General features: G+C 33.7%; 2 protein-coding genes across 2 annotated transcripts; one reads left to right on the plus strand and one right to left on the minus strand.

Annotated features, from left to right (window-relative positions):
* Positions 1-7,863: 7,863 nt before the first annotated feature.
* Positions 7,864-12,784, plus strand: LOC145635359 (uncharacterized). The gene is made up of 5 exons (XM_081686641.1): positions 7,864-8,294; positions 8,450-8,644; positions 9,670-9,763; positions 11,902-12,142; positions 12,235-12,784. Exons 1-5 carry the CDS (start codon positions 8,292-8,294, stop codon positions 12,320-12,322), a joined length of 621 nt encoding a protein of 206 aa, XP_081542767.1. The 5' UTR covers positions 7,864-8,291; the 3' UTR covers positions 12,323-12,784.
* Positions 12,785-14,532: 1,748 nt separating this feature from the next.
* On the minus strand, positions 14,533-17,909 carry LOC145635360 (putative pyruvate, phosphate dikinase regulatory protein, chloroplastic). Its single transcript, XM_081686642.1, has 3 exons — positions 17,235-17,909; positions 15,150-15,786; positions 14,533-15,002 (listed from the first exon to the last, which is right to left on the minus strand). The coding sequence occupies exons 1-3, from the start codon at positions 17,643-17,645 to the stop codon at positions 14,899-14,901; spliced, it is 1,152 nt and encodes a 383-aa protein (XP_081542768.1). The 5' UTR covers positions 17,646-17,909; the 3' UTR covers positions 14,533-14,898.
* Between the last annotated feature and the right edge of the window lie 174 nt (positions 17,910-18,083).

An 18,083-nucleotide genomic window follows, 5' to 3' on the forward strand; every position in this document is an offset into this window, starting at 1 on the left:
ACAAACTTATCTTTTATACAACTATGAGTTATGAAGTCCATCTTTTTCGGTTGATATCTTGAGCTCTTCTCTGATCCTTGGTTGTTGAGGTTTTCCCTTTGGTTACATATGCATGAAAGACACTTTAGTTCCATAGTTTGTTGAGATATTGCTGGTCGGAACAAATATTATCTCAGCTCTGGAACTTCGTTGGAACTTGCTTTCTTGTATTGAGTTCTTTGAACTTTGCTGCATGAGTTGGAACTTAACACCTCGAAGTTCCTCAACATATGTAGCTATCCCTTGCTGTTATTCTTAGTGACATATTTCTTTACTAGGAACTCAGATAGTTCTTCAAGAACTTGCGAGTTCACCTTTTATCACCTGTCTGATGGGAACAAACATGTTAGTCTCAAAATATGTTCACTTATTGCACATTAAATAAGATAGGGTAAACTCTTTATGTTTTGCTGTTCTCGGCGTTTATGGATAAATCGCCTTGGCACTTCTATCATCAAACATCCCTAAGTGGAACATAGGGTGTCTTGTTAATCAAAGATCTATTGCTTCAGTGTTGATGATGTAGCAAGAGGCATTGAAAACTATTCCAAAGAACCTGCAAAGACCATTAGTATATAACTTTGTTCTCTTCTTGTCTTTCATGATTCAAAATTGGAAACTTGTTATCAATCTGTGTTCCTGCAACAAACACTAAACATGACTGGAACTAGGTTCCGTTGTTAGATCTATAACCTCATAGATGATGAACACTTAGCCACTTACCCTGTGATAGAAAAGACTTTCAACAAACAATTCATCGTCTCTTCTATTAAGAAAAGTAACCAAGTGCACATTTGCTTTCATTACTTATAAACAAGACATCTCTTTCAATTGGTCTCTACATATCACATGGTAAACATATCCATATCACTAAGATCAAATGGATTAGTGTTGCTTACCAACTACCTGATGTTGAAGGAGAATGTAACATGTGTTTGATTCTCATGCTTCTCGATCTTAACCTGTTTGGAACTTACATATACATATACCTATTATCGAGTTCCTACTAGGTTTATCAAGCATGAAAAGATTTACATGTTCACAGTTTGAAGCATAGAAGTATCTCATCTTCAATAAAACCTAGAAATGTCAGGTTGTTGTTAGGAATCACCTTGAGATCCACAAATGATGTGTTCCCTTTTTGATTCCCTTCACATGTGACATTTCCACTCTTTATTGATGATGTCATCTTGAAGCCATGAAACAGCTAGAGTTACAAGCAATTTAAAACCAGAATGTGCATTAAAAACTCGACGAGAAAAATATTCACAATGGGATAGGAACTTGACTTACTAACTTCTTGTTATGTAGAAATTTTACCTTTTGTGTTAGTATTATAAGTCAAAGTTCTTCCATTGTAGGTTTATAGTAAGAGATACCTTGATTTGGCTATCATCATCTCTTTTGGAACCTCGCTGTCGAGATATTGCGAGTTCCCTCCTATTATAAACCTTCAACTCTTCCATGTTCCTTTTGACATAAAGTTGGAACATGTCCTTCTGGTCCTTTAGACCATTGTATCTTGGGTAGAGGAACGTGTTGATTTAATCTCAAATTCTTCAACACCTTATCAAAGTCCCTCATATTATCATTCAAAAGATATAACCTGAAAGTTCACAACCCAAGAGATTCCTTTGTGCCTTTAAAATGTCAGTAGGTTAGTCAAAAGAGATAGATAAAACCTAAAGCATAAAAGTGTTGAAACATAAAGTTCCTGTAAGAATACTCCCTTTTAGATGTCGTTCCATCAACGAAATGATGAATCTCCAACACGCAGTCAAAGATAATCATCTTTACTCATCATCCTTCATAAGAGTCTGCTGCAGGAATTCATGCTTTGTTCCAAGGAACTTTGAATAATAAGAACTTAACTGGAAATTGAACCAGAATCTTTACAGGAACGTATACACTATCTCCTATAGCACCTTGATATAGAAGCTTTGTTGTTCCTGTATCCCTAATTCGTTCTATCATTTCAAGTTCACCAAGTTCCAACCAATTTAAGCACTGAGCTCCTAATGGAACAAACTTTTATGCACCAATTTGTCTCAATGGACAAACCTACAAAACAATCATTAATAACTTGCACAAAACTAGAAGAGAAGTTAGTTTGTCATGATATACATTATAAACATCAAAGCAACTTCTCTTTTCATCCATTCACAAATAACCTTCATAAGAATAGGGAATTGAATTTCAATAGGAATTTGTGAAGGATTAATACATACCAAAAGCACATGACCAATATTTACAGAGAGATGTATAGGTGACTTACACACTTATCCATATTGTCGCTTCACCTACTATAACCCTCTTATAAAGGCTTTCTAGTGAGAGGAACTTGCACATAATTCCTTATATACAAACAATCAAAGATCATCGTTATTAATCAGTTGTCTCCACTCATATAGCCTGCAAAATCAGTCATCTTTTGGCTTTGGTTACCCAATATATATTGGGTACCTTCATGTTAGTAATTGACGTCAATAATCCATAATTAAAACAACTACGGTTAAACCAACTATCTTTACTAACAATAAGCATCATGTGTCTACATAATAAATATTCAGAATAACACATACACATGATAAGGTCATTCTTTGGCAAATATTCAAAATATACGTTCATTACCTTGCCCAAAGAATTAAGTTTCCATACAGCAGTAATCCAGGTTCCAAGAGACCAAATATGCATAATTCTACACAATACGTTCCTTGAACTATTTCTAGTAAACCGATTCTTTGAAAATAAATCAATTTGTAAATCTGACAAATACTTTTCACACTATAAATCAGATTTGAGGTTACACAAAATTGATTTACAATCTTCCAAAACAAAATCCAAAATTTAACTAGAAATACTGCAAGAAACTTTTGCACATAGTATCATGCATATAATCAAGATTTCAAGACGAGACACTTACCTCAAAGATGTTCATCTTTGAATCACTTCTGCTTCACAAGCAGACTTTGGTCTTCACGTGGTATTGGGAATGTTCTAGGGTTGAGTTCCATTCGCTGCATTCCTTGTAGATATCCATCCTAGCCTGGAACTTGCTCCTCGGGGTTGCCCGGTTTATCAAGAGCACCGGCTCTGATACCAATTGTTAGTTTAGATGAACTACTACAAGAGGGGGGGGTGAATGGTAGTAGGTTCCAATCGCGGAACTCAAGCGGAAATAAACAATTAATGCGTAAAGGAACTTAAAGCACACAGCAAGTTTTACGAGGAAACCATCCAGTGCCTAACTGGAAGTAAAACCTCGGCCCATTGGGACTTATAAACAAATTCCACTATAATAGGCAACTCTCCTAGTACAACCTATTACACAGACCTTTGCTTTGCAAGTTCCACCACGGACACTTGACTCTATGATAGGACACTTCCTACCAGACCTAAGACACTTCTCAGGACCCTTTTTCTCCCCTTACCCAGGACACTTCCTAGGTGACCCAAGACACTTCTCAGGTTCCTTTCACTCACTGTGCACTCACAGCTACCACTCGAATTTTACGAGATTTCAAACTCATCACTTGTGTGAATTTAAGAGAATCCACAATCTCACCCCAAAATACAAAACACTCAAAAACCCTTTTTCCCATTACAAGATCTCATTGAATATCCCTAAATACATATCTATGAATAAAGAGATAAAACTAATATGTTGGACACTCGAGACCTGTCTGGAACTCACTGGACATACTGTAACCAAAACCTGATAGAAACTTTGACCAGGAGAACTGACTTAGCTTCGTGGTGAAGGCTAAAACCATTAAGCACGACCACTACACTTCGTCAGCCTCAACTTTGAATGAATACTTATGAGCATATTTATAGTACACTCGAAATATTCATTTCATCTTGAAAAGATAGATTTTCTGAAAAGATAAGTTTAAAAGATATTTTCTAAAAACAAGTTTTCCGAAAATATATCTTTTTGTTAAGAATAAAATCTGTCAATAATAATAAGATAAACTTAACATAAAATCAGATTTAATTCCAATCTTATCTTTTAGTTTAAAAATACTTTTTAAACAAAATTTATCTTTTTCCAAAAGGGATTTATTAGAAGATAAATATCTTTATTCAGTAAAACCAAATCCCTAAAAGATATGCACGTATAATGTAAATATATATATCATTAAAACCGACTTTTAACAACGTGCACACTTAAGTTCCTATTAGATTCCTGAACTCTGACAGTCTCCGAGTTCCTGACAAGTCAGTTACTCTAATTTCATTGACTGTTTGGAGTTCACCTAGGTTCTATATAGACTTGTTCCAGACCGACTTTTATGTCCAACATACTTACATGAATCCTAGAGCAATATACTTCTATTTCTCTGTCTTCATGTTGCTTCTCTGAAACTCTTGTTCTGGAATCCTGTAGTCTTGATATATTCTGGATCTTAGGGTTTGCCCCAGCATTACACCAGAACCAGGTCGTTACAACCCGTTTTGAAGTTCCTGTTAAGAAACTTCTGGAAGTTCCATTTCTGGAACTCTTCTTCTAACTTTACTTGTATCCTCATGGATCTTCTAAAGTTCCTCTGTTTCAGTTCCTACTTCAGCCCTCAACGCTTACTGAACCTGCAAACATCACAACACTAGAAAATCCTTATTAAATGGAAGTTTGCTCAATTCTTAACATCATCATCAAAACCTCATAAGGGTCAACAAGTTGCCCCTTTTTAATGATGACAAACTGAGCAAACTTCTGAGGATAACAAAGTAACTCAGAAGGTTAGTTTTTTTCATTTATAAAAACAGTAAAGAAAACTAAACTAAATTAAAAGACTCCTACACATACATGACATATATATGTATAGGATACTTACCTCGTGAAGCTAACATATGTAAACACCTATTTACATAGTTACCTTCATGGTTCCTTAGCCATCATCATGCTTATCAACCGTAACACTTATCATTGTTCTTGTTCCTCTATTGCTTATCCTATATTGCTCAAGTTCCTTATATATATACTTGTCATTGCTCAGGTTCCTTGTATCCTGTTCCAAACATAACTTGCTCTTTCTATGCACAACTTAACATACACGTTAGATAGATAATCATCATTAGTTTATAATCATCAAAACCTAATTGCTCAACAAAATCTTTCTCTGGATATATTTAATTATAAAACCCAATATTTTTTAAAACGTGATTAGTTTTAAAATAGGGTTTTAAAAGAACATCAAATGTTCCATTATCATTTCTTCATAATTTAATGGTAAAACGTATTGAGGAGATCATAATGATGTCTTATTGTTACAATTAGTTTACAATCATAATATGGCCTTAGAAAGTTATGGTGGATGTCAAGTTATGTAGCTCAATGATTAAATTCATAGGCCATCCCACTTCTAGAGGAGCAATCGATCGAGATATGCCATTTATCATTTAACTATTAATAAACTTGTTGATAGTGACCCCAAAACTATCATTACCTTGTTGAATTGATCGATCATATTCATATATACTAGCTACATGGCCAAGAATAACATAAATAAAAACTAAGGTGCCAGATAATAAATAATTCTGGAATGAAATTTTTTTAGGATATATATTGATGATTAATTACATGAGGTGTAAAACGGGCCTGAGTCACACCATCCCGCCATAAGTGTCTACTTTACTCGACCAAGGAGGTTCTACCTCAAAACCATATGGCAGTGAAGGAGGAGTAGTCCATTAGCCTTATAAAGTGGACACAATTATCTTCTTTTTTCAATGTAGGTTACACATTTCAATACAAACTTTCACTTTTACACTCAATTAATGTGGGATAACACACCACTCATATGTGGGTTTCTCATGGCTCAACACTCGACCTCACATGTGAGTTATCCATAATATTGGCCCAGATCACAACCCAACTCAACCTGCCTCTGATACTATGTAATGCGTTGATTGTTTGGTTGATCAATTAAAGTTAAAAATCAAACTAAACATAACATTAATAGGTACTTTCTTCGTTTCTTTTTAAGTGACATATGCACATGTCCTAATTAATTAGAGCTACTTAAATTCAATTTATAACTAAAATTAATTTCAAGATGTAAATTCATATATGTGAAATTCAAATGAACAAAATATAACATTGCACTCTCTTATTCGCATTATATCTAAATGTTTTCAAATATTAGTATTGTACCTTTCAATTCTCAAGATATGAAGATCAATAGCTTGTTTTTGGCTGCTTCTTTATATAAGATCGCGTGGCTCTCAGGTCTTATACTCACTCATACCCCATAAGTCTAAAGGTCAAGTAGACACGTGTCACTTGCTACAAATTAGTGGCCAAAGTGTATGTATTATTTGATCGTATAGTTTGATTTCAAAACATAAATGGGACCAAAATGCGCTGCAAATTTTCGTGGGTCTCTTGTAATTGCATTGAAACTTGAAATATGGGGCCAAAAAGTACGTTGATTTTTGATAGATTTTTCCCTATTGGTTGCACTTGTGTTTTAGGCTTCCATGCAAATGAAAACTACTACTTTCAAGAAAAAATCAAGATAAGTAAGTTAAGATCTTAAGATAAGTTATTTTCAGGATAATGAGCTCAAATGAATTAATACTATGATCTTGTTTTGGCACCCGAGAGGTTAAATGCTAACCGGATACATTAGTTGTTCACTTGTTTGTATGATGATCGGAGCTGATTTGACTAGTTTTATGAGTTAATTTTATATGTTTGTGTCAAAGTGTTTAGTAAATACTGTAGTTATTAAATGATAACTACTTTATCAAGTAATATGACAAATATGAAAATATGCATAGCCAGTTGATTGCTAAAAAGAATGGTACTCCTTTCATTTTATTAAGTATCATATATTGAGACTTTTTGCACTATTTACTTGTCTCACTTTAAACAATGTTTGTAAATTATATATAAGAAAAAAATTTATCTTGTGGATATTTGTTGGAATCGTTTCAATAAAATCTTATTAATATTTCATTGTTATAATTCATACTTAAACATATTATTGATCAAAGTTTTGCATCGACATGTGAACCAAGTTCCAACGGGCACTTAAAAAAACAGAGGGAGTAAAATTAAAGATGTCTGATGTTTTGTTTCACTATTAGTTTTCTAGTTTTCACTTATCAATGAATTAGATAAAAACGTATTTTTCATCCTAAAATAAAATCAATACTTTCTATGAATTAATTGAACAAGTACTTGATTCATAAAAGAGGCAAAAAAAATCATAATACGGTTGGGAGCATAAATATTAAAGGTGTACCATATAATAATATTCTATTTCAGAAAAATTTACTAATATCCTTGAAAGATAACAAAGATATACAATAATCAAAGGTTAATTGCACCTAAACCTAATAGGGTGAGATATTGAATCACATAAATGTATTAAGGATTTAAGGATCATTATACATCTAATATCACTGTTAATCGGTTTGCAAAATTAATGTCATGTTCAGCGTACATAAAAGTAACGTTTTACGTAGTATTTTTTAAGACTTCACCAACCAACTAAACTCATTGATATCCACGAGACCTTAACAAAACAAGACACAAAAGTATACACCGAACATGAAATTTTGACATGTTCATGACTTCGTTCCATGAAGCTAGAGACGAGGTAGGCATAAAACTAATACCTACTTAAGGTTTTGTACTTTAGTAGGTAAGAACTAGGAAGATCTAAAAAATACTAATATTGCCCGTGATTGGGAATTATCCTAGAAGATTATAATCACACAAATTAAATTAAATCCATATTATTATTCGTATAACCTATAGTTTTTTATGAAATTATAAATAAGACCAACCTTCCTACTAGCCACTTACATCATCACAACCTTTGCTTCACTTTCTCTCTCCTCAAAAACAGAGGCGTAGCAGTTACACACCAAGTTATAAAAATTCCACCCTACATATCTTTTTTATTCAAAAATTTCATCTTTCTTCTTCTTTAAACTTTGACTTACACAAATCCAATCAACATCATAAATTACCCATCACCAATTTTTTCTTTTTAATTTTTCACTACATTTTATGATATACTCTTGTATAAATATATTTCTTGATAAACCAAACCTAGCCTAAATTCTTTCACAGAATTCTCATAAAAATTTGACTTTAAAGTCAGTTTCTTTCTTTTGTTCTTGAATATTTATAAATACCCAGATTATAACTCTGGTTAATTACGCTAAATTCTTCAATTTTTCCCTTATTTTGGGTTTTCCAGCAATCAAACAGGGAAAAAGCGGATTATCCGAAAATGGTAAGCATTTTTTTCAGAAAAAAGAAAAGAATTCTATTTTTGGATCAACTGTTTTATTGGGTACTGTGTAAATGTGTAATCAATCATTTCAATTTATTACTAATATTCCTCTGTTTTTTTAAAAAAATTTATCTTTGTTTTGGAATTATTTTCAGGAATTGAAGGCTGAATTTCTTGGAGAAAATTCATTGGGCAATAAAAAAACAGGGGTTTATGATGATCAAATGAATGGTTTTAAGTATGAAAATGGTGGTGATAAATCTGATTGTTACATAGTTGACTTAGAGAATTTCTCCAATTGTGTAATTGACAAACAGAACTCAACTACTACAAATTCATCAAGAATTACTGTAAGTTCATTTTTTTTTCTTAATTTCAAATAGCAGTTATCGAAAGAATTGACATGTGTTTTTGTGTACATTCCTAAATTAATACATACTTGTATATTTTTAAAAATAAATACCTTTTCATTTTATGTTTATCTAAACCGTTTTGTTATGTTAATAATTGGTGGTTGGATTAGATGGTTTCTTATTATGAATATTAATCCTGCTTGGTCCATATTATGGTGTGATTATTGATTTATATGTGTGATGTCTACCTTTTAACTTTCGGCCATTATTGGGATAAGATTTTTTTTTTTTTTTTTCCTTGGAATTTTGTCATCAATTCTATCCACTTTATTTTCCCATATAATTTTTTTTATTATTTTTATACTACTTGTTAAAGTTACTTTTATTCCAATGGTGTATTTGAAAAGCAACATAATAAAGTCAATAGTCAATCTTTAATCTTTGTGTATAACTCACTTATAAGTAGATGCACTCATTCAAGATTAAAGAGATTATATGTTACATTCTTGTAGTTTTGAATTTGATGTAAGGTTGCATTTATGAAATTATACGGTGTGTCGTCCTAAATAAAACTTAATGTAAATCCAAGCTTTTAATTACAATAATAACAACCAAGTATGTCGGGGAATTTGGTTTGTAACTAGTTATGTATTCCTTTTAAATTCCATAAATTTGGAATTACATGTAAATTATGAAATTTCATATGGTATGTCCTAAAAGAGGAAAGAGATGGTTAGTAAAATTTTGTAATGTTTGCATAGAAAAATGGCATTTGGCAAGGACTTGTAACGTGGGCTACTTTTTGTGTGTTTTGTATTGAGCGGTTGAAAGAATTGTAAAGATTTTTCGGTGAATTTTATTGAAAAAGATTTACAAAAATTATATATTTATTTATGTATGTATAAAAAAATTGAATAGTTTGTTATTATGTGTTTGGTTTAGGTGAATCATGCCATTTGCTTGCTAATGATGTTCTTTTTATTGATTTTGGTTTTATTTTTTAATATGTGGACATATAAAAGTTGCAAAGAAGCCTTTCTAGAAAAGTTCCTCAGCGTGGCGCCGAGAGGAAGCTTAATGATAGAGACACCCTTCCTCCTGCCTCATCCCCTAGAGGTATGACATTATCTTAATTATATCTTTTTCGTAGTTTAATGTTAAACCACACAGTATGTTACAGTGCACTAGATTCCGACTAATTTGAAATCTGACTAATTTGAAATTGAGCGTAATATATGATGTATCATTGACTTAATTGTATGTTATGTAGTTTAATCTTTGATGTGACATCATATTTTTGATTAAGTTGATGATAGTGAATATACCTATCCTTTGATGAGCCTGTCCTAAGTAGCTTCCATTGTGGGCCCATAGTTCTTACTACATCATTTTCATACAAGGGATGTGGGATGGGCAAGGGCACTTTGATTGAATTGGTTAAAACTAGATAGCTCCACTTCTTAATCTGTTACGATAATGTTTTAGTATGATTTTTTTATATTTGATTTCGTGTTAGATTTGATCGAACGTTTGTAGTAATAGCTAGCACAATTTTGGCCTTTGTGGTAGTATATCAGAGAACTTGTGTAAATTAAAGTATGTAGTTGAATGTCTTTTGGTTTAGATGAAAATTTTAAAGAGAAATGCTAATGCTCCGTTTAAAGAGGAGCTTTATTATGATTAACTTATACTTCCTCCGTTTTCTTTTAGATGCAACACACCCTTTAGCGCGGTAATTAAAAAAGGTGGGATTTACATGATATAATAAATTTTAAAATAGGATGAGTGGTTGTTAGGAGTGTAATTTAGTGGGTCATGTGCTTTAAATAAGGGAAATAGTATAGTTTTTCCCTAAAGTAAGTTTCCTTTTATAGTGTGTTGCAAGTATTGTGACATTTCCTTTTTAGGAAAGTGTTGCAAGTAAAAGAAAACGGAGGAAGTAATTGATTTTGAAATATAAAGAATTGTTCTGATTTTTTTATACCTTAACGCGGGATTTGATCAAATTTATTATTTGATTTTTGGTAAGTCTTCTCATTTCTCAGCTGTCAGACAGTTCGAATTAGCATACTTGATTATATTAGAATCTTAGACTAATTAGTATTACTAATTTATTAGGTTAACACACTGGGATCCTCTCCAGTATTTTAGACAGCCGGGTTACGGGTGGAATTGAGATAAGATGGTCTAGTAATCAGAGAGAATCCTTGGTATTTATTTTATGTCCTCATTAATCCGTATCCACGTGTCCTTCGAAAATGGTGTTTAGCAATGATATTAACACAGTTGGCATTAGGATTATGAATACTATCATAATCATGATTATCATTGTCATTATCTTTTCCCTTATTGCTGGTGCTACTTGTTTAGTTGTTTTTGCACGTAACCAAATGTTTGTAGTCAACAATTAATCAAACATTAAACATCAAACATGACTAATTACAATTGAAAGATATGTTAGGATAACGCCTAAAGCACTACTCATTTAATTTTTTAAAAAAATTTATGTATTATCAGATTTCAGAAATCTGTACTGAGTCACATTGCACATAAATTTAGGTAGTGGCTAAGTCGTCTCTGTGCCAGGTAGCTTTATAGTCATGCTAGTTAATAAAAATTAAAATACTTAATCAAATATTTGATTTATGTATGCAAATTGTGGGGTTGGTCCACACAAATATTTTGCAATGGAATTAAACCACTTGCTCAGCTGTATTATGTCTGAGTTGTTGTTTTCAGGCCTCATAAATAACATAGATGTCAAAAGTTGACCTTTGGATTTTTAATGAAATTATAATGCTGTGACGGTGTATGTCAAAGATGTGCTATGTTACTCAAACTCGGATAGAAGGGTCACTTACATGTACATATCTGGATGTTCTAGTGTCGGATTTGACTATCTTATGAAAAATTTCCATATTTTAGGCTCAAAATGAAATGTATAGTGTCAACTCGCATTAGTGCTAAGGCTATAATATAGGCCAATTGAAATGAAATGAAAAGTTCCAGTAACGCAATGTGTATCAATATGGTTGTGAGGTCCATAATTGTGTAAACCTAAATTGAAGTTTCATTGATTGTTTTGTTAATAATACAGAAAATGTATTACTTGTATAATGTACCGCCTTTATACCACCAATGCAATGTTTGTGTTGTGCACTTCTGAGGGAACATTGAATAATTGAAAACTTAACTACTGATACCATATTTTCTCCAATAGTCCAATACACTAAAAGTTCCTTTAAATTTTGCAGCTGCTCAAGTAGTAAGCAGTCTAAGCACGCCAGAAAAGTGTCCTCCTCCTACACTACCAATGGGGTCCCAAGATCACGCGGCTAACAACCACCAGCAGCAACCGCAGCATCAGATCACAATTAAAACAGGCGGCGTGAACACTATGGCAGATGGTAGAATGGGAAAGAGATCGAGTTTCAAACGATCTTCATACAGTTGGTATTCTGACCCTAAAAGAATCCTCCTCCTGTTTGCCACTCTGTAAGTCTTTTTAGTTATTCTGCATTCAAATCCACTCTGTTTGTCAGACTGATACTGTCAACTAACGCGATATTCTGAAATTCTTATAACAGATCGAGTATGGGAACGATGTTGCTCATTTACTTCACGCTGTCTACGAGTAAGGCTGATGGTGTAGAGGGTGTCTTAGATTGGCAGTAATGATTCAACACCAACACAATTGAGAATTGTACAGAGTATTTTGTCAGAATTCGAAACAGTATGGAAAAGTTTCGTCTTTTTTCGTGAGGTTGTGGCGTAGATTTGAGCTACACAGATGGAATGTTGGGGGCTGCATGAGTTATACAGCAAAGAATAGCACTATGCAAGATTCATACTTGAATTCATACGTTATTAAAGAGAAAAGCAACATTTGATATATTTGTATAGTTTTGGTCCATGCTTCTTACATACAAAGAATATGTTATAGAGAATGTTCAGAAAGCTTTAATAACTTTAGCTTTTTGCTGATCTTAGCAGCCCCATTAATCTTCCTTTTAACTTTAATTTTTTTGTACTTTTGATAGTTAAAAAACCGCACCAAATTAGCTTTTTGTTATGTGTGGGTTTCATGTGAAGAAGTGAAGGAATAATTTTGTGTTGTTTAGCTCTTGCAACAAGAAATTCCCCCTATTGTACTCGTGCGCTTGGATGCATAATGCTTTCTTTTTGTCTGTTTGGTGAATACTTGTATCATTTGTATATACCCAAGTACACCTAGAAATATTATTTTAATCATTAAACGAGCAAAGAATATTTTTAGGTACACTTATCTTTGGAATTAAAGTTTGATGTTTTTTTTTCCTTTGTGACATTTTAGTGATGTTTTGGGTGTATTTTACTTTTAATATCCATGTGTTGAGTAGTAGGCACTCAATTTTATTCACTTAAATATGCCGTTCAACCTTTGTGCTTGCAAAAGCAACATCATTCCTACTCAATATATACCCTTCTCGCTAGAAAAAGTGGGCTTTGTTTTCCCCTTGTTACTTTTTGTTGGGGCCTGCCAAAGAAAAAATAAAGTTGGAGTTACTTGTACTCACATTTTTCTGCTATTTAGAATGTTTAGATAATTAGAGAAACGAAGATAAGACTAAAACACCTAAGTTGCAAATTCGAGCCATAGATGAAGGTGGAAAATATGGAGAGGGATTTTTGCACCACCAGTTGTACAACCTCCATCTCTTAAGGCTTTTTTTCTCTTAAAGTCGATGGAGGAGCTTTGGTTGATTAAAGGTAAAAATAAAAAGAAAATAAAAAGAAAGATAGTGAAAAGATGTTAATTAGAAGAATCAAAGGGAAAAAAATAGCAGATTTGATACTTTGATAGTAAAGGTGAATATAAAAAGAAGGCAATGAAAGAAGTTTGATTTCTACTTGTTGGGGAGGGAATACTAATTTTGTAAAGAAGGCTTTTACTTAGAGACTAATCGTATGCTTGAAAACATACGCAACATATACAAGTATGTAAGATCCTCAAATATTTCATTTGATATCGACCTATAATTTACTAGATGACTCACATGTAATTTGTTTTTTCCTCAATAATGCAAATATGTATCATACTATCAGTAGATAACCAAGTATGAATCGGAGCTATTGATATCGTACCACTCCATAACATTTATGGGTATGCAAAGGGGTAGGAATAAGCCCCTTAAGAGATAGATTCTTAAGTCATTCCATAGTATAGAGCGCTACGTACACCAAACGGTATGTACAAGTGGTATTGCCCATATCGGCCCGTAAGACATACTTCATAGCACTTTGCAACATGAGGTCAATGCAACTATAAGATATAAAATTTCCACGAGACACGGGGGCTGAAGAGATAATGGTAGTTGTGCTTGTGCATCAAAGGTACAACATTGATAGTCGTATGGTAGAGATAGTTGTTAGGGACTTGGGGCTACAATAATTGGGACTATAGAGTTGGTAGTTACTTATTCACGTTGGTGGTAGTTTGGGAAGGAAAGAATAATAAAACCAAGGGCCACTTTTAATTATTTGGTTCCTTCTTAAAATTAATTTGATTCCTTCTTTGATGATGATGATATTTGGTCTAAAGTCAAAGGATGATTCTTTGGGCTAACAGATCCACTGCAAGGCCCATGAGTCAGAGTCCATTTACGCGTGCGGGACCGAGCAATGGTCCAAAATACATGGTTATCTTATGGCCCATAGACCCATTTCAAGTCCATAGCCCTCAAACACATTAGTATTGTACTTTGTACAATGTTGTGTAAAATGACTAAAATTCAATCAGATAACAATTATTATTAGCAACTATGACCTGAAATGAAACAACAGCTATGGAGTATTTCCCCTAGAAATGTAATCCTGTTGAAAACATGCAATTACCACACTGCATATGTTGAACAGTTCGCTGTCAATACATATATTGACATCTTGTTATCGTTATGACTATACAAATATTGATAGCAACCTCGTCCTCTGATCCAGACCATTGATATTAACATTTAACAGCCATATACAGATTATACACATAGTAGTACTAACTCTGGCAGTCGAGTCTGATGATGAAAGAATACCAAAATTAAGGACCATATATACACTATAGGAGTAGAGACTTAATGATGTACATGTACTGATGATATGTATGGATATTATGCAAATATGCCAATCAGCTTTGTTAAACAAGGGTTCAATGTCTTACTCTGCCTCCTTATTCACACATCGGAAACTTCAGATCAAGATCGATCATCAACTCAACATCACTAATAGCGTTTTGATATGCTGGGCAATGATCGCTTCTGCTTTCTGTCAGAATATAACCTCAAGATAACAGCTGCTGTCTCTTCGATGGCTTTGCTAGTCACCTCTGTCAATAATTAAACTTAATGTCAGAATATGGCTGATGCTGAAAGAGGTAAATCATCAGGAAAAAAAAGAACAGTGCAATCCTTTTTACTCCACAGAAAAGAAATATGCTAATTAACACGAGCAATAGGCCTATCTGAGTACTTACCAATTACAGGCCAGCTGGGATTTTGTGCAAAAATTTTACCCGCGTGTTCCAACTCCTTTTTTACATAACCCATCTGTGCATAGTTGTGTATATCATGTTCAGCTATGCCCAGGGTCTTGGCTCGTGATTTTCTAATTGTTTGCAAAACAACCGGATCAATAGTCAAACCAAAAACTTTGTGTGGGTCTATCTCAAATAAAGCTTTGGGTAATTCCACACCCATTACAATAGGAACGTTTGCTACTTTATATCCTTTTTGAGCAAGGTAAATTGACAGAGGAGTCTTTCCAGTCCGAGAGACACCAGTGAGTACAATATCAGCCTTGCGCAAGTTCTGAGGTAGAGCCCCATCATCTTGTTTTATGGTGAACTCAATGGCTTCAATCCTTTGGAAGTAGTCTTCACTCAATAAAATTCTACCTCCCGCACCACGGGGAAGCCCTGAAGGCGAAACTCCAAGGTGAGAAGAAATTGCCTCAGTTATTGGGCCAAGGACATCGGTGCATGGTACACCCCATAATTGGCAGGCTTTTCTTGCAGCATCAGCCATTGAAGGATCAGCAAGTGTATAGACAAGCAGAGCATTTTCTTTTGCAGCTTGTCTCACAATTTCTATAAGCCGCTCAATGTCATCTACCTGCTCAAGTATCAAGCACATATAATCAGGAAGCAGTATAAAGAGATAACTAGAGAAATCATTGGCAGGACAGCAAAGACACTGTTTCCACAATCTTGTATGTTGCTATAATTACTCAGAATAAAAAATCACCCTTTTATAATAGATAGGCATGTTTGACAGAAAAAATTAATAAGAGAGATTATCTTAGAGGTTGTAAAACAGATCGCAGGCAGAACACGTCTACAACAGCAATAATCATGCTTGCAAAGTTCAAATTACAACCAAAAGTTTTAAGAAAATATAGGCAATTTTCAAGTTCTTCATTGTTAACAATCTATCTTACTCAGAAAGGTCATTCACCTCAAGTAAAACACTACAACATGGCCTATTAAAAAGACACAAAACTCGTAATGTCCAGCAAATAGAATAGAAAACCATGGCAACCTAACCTTCCTTGCACTTAATAGCACACATGTTATAAAGAGAAGTATCACAACTCCAGTAATCCAAGAATTGCAAATATCACTCATCAGTAACAAAAGAAAGCGCTAATTAAATATTCTATCAGCAACTAATTCATATTTTCACCTCTATGTAATTCTTCCATATACCAGGAGGATCTGAGGAAAGCTACCCTTGAGGTTATGAGCTGTCCAACGAAGGTCTAGAGATCAGACAATAACATGAATTCTTATAAGATCCTTGATCTAATGATCTTTACAATTAAGGTTACTCTATCTTCCACTTGCTTAACCAACAGACACTAAATTGTCTAGAGACAACACACATTAACATTCAACAACTAACAAAAACAATACTAAGATACATACACACAAGTACACGACACCATCGTTGCTGAACCACTGTTAATTAGATGCAGGTACTCATTGACATTAGAAACAATCCCCACCGTGACTGAGACTCTAAAGCCATTAAGAAGATCTGAGGATCAATGTAAAGTCAGAACTGGATGCCGCCAGGAGCCACAGCAACATAATAGAATTTACAAAATATAATCTGTTATAACACTACAAACCTTAATGTGAAGACAACCTTTTCATTAAATCATACACAATGAAAGATAATTTACTAATATGTTATAACACTACAAACTATTGTTCAAAGATAAATTGATGCTTCTTAATTGGTTCATTCCAAGGCATTATCTATGCTAGTAGAACACAATATTTCACCTCAAGTACCCATATTACATTCTTGTCCATCAATGCCACTCGAATACATCATTTCACTTCAAGTACCTATGCCATATGCTTAACATTGAGTATAGACTATAGACACTTCAACAGACCACATTGGCAAATTCCTAGAAAAATCCATAGCTCAATCAAGTCATATACTTAACACTTGAACACGTACCCATGTCCGACTCGAATAAAATTAAAAAAAACATGACAATTGAGAGGTTAATTTTAAAAAAAATTAACAATTGTTTCAGCAAAACTTACCCCAGAAAACAAGTGAGTACTAACAGAACAACCATGATCAACTAAACAATGATCAAACTGCCCTAACGCCGCACTAACGGAATGCTCCGCCGTCCAACCAGTGCCATCAGAAACCATGTATATCGTTTTTCCCTCTTTGTCATCTTCTCTCTCTGAATCAGATAAACCATCGCCGGTTCGAAACGGAGCTTCAGCAACCGGTTCTGCTGCATGGACAGGTTTGTCGGGGAAATCCAATTTCCGGCCGGACCGGATTGATCGAGCTCTGGACCAGAGGTTGAGCTTCGCGCTACCCTTTAGTTTCCGAGGTTGAGGTTTGGAGGGAGGTTCGGAGGAGAGAGAAATGGTTGGTTTGGGTTCAGGTGGGCTCGGGCTCGGGTTTGGGAGACTGAACCTAGTCGCGGCTAACATTTTTTTTTTGTTTTTCTAAGCAAAAAAATTAAATATAAAAACAATTAAATCTAAAATTAGAAATTGACGATATTTTTTAAGGTTCTGTTGCACTTGCACAATTGGGCTATTTGGGTCTTTCAATCCAGGTGAATTGAATAGGCCTCATTGCCTAAATGATATCTTCATATGTTTAAAAACAAAAAAAAAAAAAAGTTCAAATAAAGTAGGAAAAACTAATGGAATACATTGAACCGACAAGAGTGGTTAATGAGCGCGTTATTTTTAAGAATTATTTCGATTATTGGCAACACAATGAGGGAAAATATTTTTTTTTAAAAATAGTATTTCCTCCGTTTTTTTTAGTTGGCACGTTTCTTTAGTCACGTTTGTCAATGCACTTATTCAATCATTAATATCTCTAATTATCAATAAACAAAAATAATGCAAAGTTGATAT

The sequence above is a fragment of the Chenopodium album genome, chromosome 6, assembly GCF_948465745.1.
Source record: "Chenopodium album chromosome 6, dcCheAlbu1.1, whole genome shotgun sequence".
In the NCBI taxonomy this organism is placed as follows: domain Eukaryota; kingdom Viridiplantae; phylum Streptophyta; class Magnoliopsida; order Caryophyllales; family Amaranthaceae; genus Chenopodium; species Chenopodium album.

What these genes read in the sequence shown, in the direction of transcription:
- LOC145635359 (XM_081686641.1), top strand. An exon ending in CAAATTCATCAAGAATTACT is followed by an intron (nt 8,645 to 9,669) that starts GTAAGTTCATTT and finishes GACATATAAAAG; the next exon opens with TTGCAAAGAAGCCTTTCTAG. An exon ending in CTCCTCCTGTTTGCCACTCT is followed by an intron (nt 12,143 to 12,234) that starts GTAAGTCTTTTT and finishes TTCTTATAACAG; the next exon opens with ATCGAGTATGGGAACGATGT.
- LOC145635360 (XM_081686642.1), bottom strand. Translation starts at nt 17,645, where the DNA reads ATGTTAGCCGCGACTAGGTTCAGTCTCCCAAACCCGAGCCCGAGCCCA. An exon ending in GTACTCACTTGTTTTCTGGG is followed by an intron (nt 15,787 to 17,234) that starts GTAAGTTTTGCT and finishes ATACTTGAGCAG; the next exon opens with GTAGATGACATTGAGCGGCT. An exon ending in TCCCAGCTGGCCTGTAATTG is followed by an intron (nt 15,003 to 15,149) that starts GTAAGTACTCAG and finishes AATTATTGACAG; the next exon opens with AGGTGACTAGCAAAGCCATC.